The sequence below is a fragment of the Lithobates pipiens genome, unplaced genomic scaffold (assembly GCF_037356315.1).
Source record: "Lithobates pipiens isolate NorthernLeopardFrog02 unplaced genomic scaffold, aLitPip1_a1.2 Scaffold_30, whole genome shotgun sequence".
NCBI lineage: Eukaryota > Metazoa > Chordata > Amphibia > Anura > Ranidae > Lithobates > Lithobates pipiens.
The window spans coordinates 10,601,190-10,605,382 of record NW_027507791.1 but is presented as its reverse complement, the minus strand read 5'-3'; the positions used below and the strand labels follow the sequence as shown (position 1 = coordinate 10,605,382).

At 53.9% G+C, this 4,193-nt stretch overlaps 1 protein-coding gene across 1 annotated transcript in view; it reads right to left on the bottom strand.

The window, feature by feature from the left end:
- Window positions 1-2,851, bottom strand: part of PSMC6 (proteasome 26S subunit, ATPase 6) — a gene marked incomplete in the record, with an annotated part of 13,656 nt that extends 10,805 nt beyond the window's left edge. Inside the window, 1 exon segment of the mRNA XM_077463687.1 lies at window positions 2,709-2,851. Within this exon segment, the coding sequence (XP_077319813.1) occupies window positions 2,709-2,835 (127 nt within the window).
- Window positions 2,852-4,193: the final 1,342 nt, after the last annotated feature.

Below are 4,193 nucleotides of genomic sequence, written 5' to 3'. Positions count from 1 at the left end.
CCCCATATCATATTCCTGGGACTAAACCCCCCCCCCCCATATCATATTCCTGGGACTAAACCCCCCCCCCCCCATATCATATTCCTGGGACTAAACCCCCCCCCCCCCATATCATATTCCTGGGACTAAACCCCCCCCCATATCATATTCCTGGGACTAAACCCCCCCCCCATATCATATTCCTGGGACTAAACCCCCCCCCCCCATATCATATTCCTGGGACTAAACCCCCCCCCCCCATATCATATTCCTGGGACTAAACCCCCCCCTTCTCCCCATATCATATTCCTGGGACTAAACCCCCCCCCCCCATATCATATTCCTGGGACTAAACCCCCCCCCCCATATCATATTCCTGGGACTAAACCCCCCCCACCCCCCCCCATATCATATTCCTGGGACTAAACCCCCCCCCCCCATATCATATTCCTGGGACTAAACCCCCCCCCCCATATCATATTCCTGGGACTAAACCCCCCCCCCCATATCATATTCCTGGGACTAAACCCCCCCCCCATATCATATTCCTGGGACTAAACCCCCCCCCCCATATCATATTCCTGGGACTAAACCCCCCCCCCCCCCATATCATATTCCTGGGACTAAACCCCCCCCCCCCCCATATCATATTCCTGGGACTAAACCCCCCTCCCCCATATCATATTCCTGGGACTAAACCCCCCCCCCCATATCATATTCCTGGGACTAAACCCCCCCCCCCCCATATCATATTCCTGGGACTAAACCCCCCCCCCATATCATATTCCTGGGACTAAACCCCCCCCCATATCATATTCCTGGGACTAAACCCCCCCCCATATCATATTCCTGGGACTAAACCCCCCCCCATATCATATTCCTGGGACTAAACCCCCCCCCCCATATCATATGCCTGGGACTAAACCCCCCGTCACATATTCCTGGGACTAAACCCCCCGCCCATATCATATTCCTGGGACTAAACCCCCCCCCATATCATATTCCTGGGACTAAACCCCCCCCCATATCATATTCCTGGGACTAAACCCCCCCCATATCATATTCCTGGGACTAAACCCCCCCCCATATCATATTCCTGGGACTAAACCCCCCCCCCATATCATATGCTTGGGACTAAACCCCCCCGTCACATATTCCTGGGACTAAACCCCCCGTATCATATTCCTGGGACTAAACCCCCCCCCCATATCATATTCCTGGGACTAAACCCCCCCCCATATCATATTCCTGGGACTAAACCCCCCCCATATCATATTCCTGGGACTAAACCCCCCCCCATATCATATTCCTGGGACTAAACCCCCCCCCCATATCATATTCCTGGGACTAAACCCCCCCATATCATATTCCTGGGACTAAACCCCCCCCCATATCATATTCCTGGGACTAAACCCCCCCCCATATCATATTCCTGGGACTAAACCCCCCCCCATATCATATTCCTGGGACTAAACCCCCCCCCCATATCATATTCCTGGGACTAAACCCCCCCCCATATCATATTCCTGGGACTAAACCCCCCCCATATCATATTCCTGGGACTAAACCCCCCCCCATATCATATTCCTGGGACTAAACCCCCCCCCATATCATATTCCTGGGACTAAACCCCCCCCCCCCATATCATATTCCTGGGACTAAACCCCCCCCCATATCATATTCCTGGGACTAAACCCCCCCCCCCATATCATATTCCTGGGACTAAACCCCCCCCCATATCATATTCCTGGGACTAAACCCCCCCCCATATCATATTCCTGGGACTAAACCCCCCCCCATATCATATTCCTGGGACTAAACCCCCCCCCCATATCATATTCCTGGGACTAAACCCCCCCCCCATATCATATTCCTGGGACTAAACCCCCCCCCCCCATATCATATTCCTGGGACTAGACCCCCCCCCATATCATATTCCTGGGACTAAACCCCCCCCCCCCCCCATATCATATTCCTGGGACTAGACCCCCCCCCATATCATATTCCTGGGACTAAACCCCCCCCCCCCCCATATCATATTCCTGGGACTAGACCCCCCCCCATATCATATTCCTGGGACTAAACCCCCCCCCATATCATATTCCTGGGACTAAACCCCCCCCCCCCCCATATCATATTCCTGGGACTAAACCCCCCCCCCCATATCATATTCCTGGGACTAAACCCCCCCCCCCCATATCATATTCCTGGGACTAAACCCCCCCCCCCATATCATATTCCTGGGACTAAACCCCCCCCCATATCATATTCCTGGGACTAAACCCCCCCCCCCCCCCATATCATATTCCTGGGACTAAACCCCCCCCCCCCCCATATCATATTCCTGGGACTAAACCCCCTCCCCCCAATTCTGGGTCTAGAAAAAGTTTTGGCGCACTATATAGTATATAGTGGATAAAAGAAGTTAATTTTGCCATAGCAACCAGTTTGCTTCAATACGCTGGTTGCTATGGGCAACTGCTCCACTGGTACTCAGGACAGCTACAACGGGAGTGGTTGCCATGGGCAGCAACTCCCCGCACCAAGTAGTAGGCGGTCAGTGAGGACTGAGGAGGAGTGTAGGCTCGGGGCCCCTGTGATGGGCTCTGCGGCCTAGTCCTACCCCAGGAGCCGGCATGACACAGCTGATTGTGTGCGGCTGTGAGAAGCTCTCCCCTCAGTGTCTCTCCTCCTCCGACCTCCTCTCCCTTCTCCTCCCCGCCACTCACACTCCTTCAGCCGCCCATCTATCTCTTTGTGTTCCAGCAGCTTCTTCCTGTAGTCCTGCAGCGCCTTCTCCCGCGGCTCGGCCATGATGAGTAGTCTCTGCTCATAGGGAATGCCGGGAAGTGCCATGGCCGCCGGGGGAGGAGGGGCTGCGCGGACAGCGAGATGCCCCGCCTACCGCGCCGCTGGAAAGACTGTCCTGGGGGGGCTACAGCGAGGCCAAAGAAGATACAGCGACCCTGCTGTACGGAGGCGGGACTGCAGCTCTGAGGCTCTACATTAGTGCTTCCGAATGAAGAAACAGCGATCCCTTTGTCTGGTACTGGTACTGCAATTCTTAGCTTTTCTATTGAACTTCCCAGCGCAACCAAAAGAGAAACACAGCGACCCCTCTGTCTGACAATGGAAGTTGCAGTTCTGAGCCTTTCTATCGAATTTCCAAGCGCATTCAATGATAACACAGCGACACCTCTGTCTGACAGTGGTACTGCAACTCCGCGCCTATGAAATTGCCAACATAGAGACACAGCGACACCTCTGCGTGGCAGTGGTACTGCAACTCTGAGCCTCCGCTTTAAAGCGGAGCTCCACCCTAAAGTGGAGCTTCCGCTCATTGGAACCCCCCCCCCCTCCGGCGCCACAATTGGCACCTTTCAGGGGGGGGGGGGGGGGAGGTGCAGGTACCCGTACAGTACAGGTATCTGCACCCACTTCCGGCATAGATATCCGCAGAATCTACGCCCCTTTCCGCAGGTCCCCCGCTGTCTGCTGGGAAACACACGGATCCCAGAGACAGCGGGGACCATCCTTATTGCGCAGCGCGACTCGCGCATGCTCCACTTCCTGATTCCCATAGCCAAGATGGCGGCGGCAGCACCCGAGAGACGATCGAGAGATCGGCTTCGGGTGCCGACATCGCGGGCGCACTGGGCGGGTAAGTGTCCCTATTTTAAAAGTCAGCAGCTGCAGTATTTGTAGCTGCTGGCTTTAAAAAAAAAACGGCGGAACTCGCACTTTAAATTTTCTAGCGCATTCAATGGAGAGACACAGTGACTCCTCTGTCTGGCAGTGGTACTGCAGCCCTAAGTTTTTATATGGAGCTTTCCAGCCTCTAAAATCAATCTTTTCCACCTATTGGGTATCCAACCCTTTCTTAAAGCCTAACTCAAGTTCAGTTTTCGGCAGGGTGGGTAAAAGCCAGAAGTTAAGGTTGTTATTGCGGTCTTGTGTCCTCATTGGGGTGAATTACCCTCACTTCCTGTTCTAGTGACACAGTGACAAGATATGAGAGGTTCTAACGTTTGCCCCATTTGAGCAAAGCTAAAAAAAGAAATAAAAATACAAATTTTTGTAAGTGAGGTCCATAAAGACATGGGTGAGCAAGTTCGGGTAGGAGGAACTTGACTGAGGTGAGTCCTCACCTCAAGCCGATAGAGCACCTTTGGAGCATTGAAGGGGGGGGGGGGCAGGCCTTCTTGTCCAACATC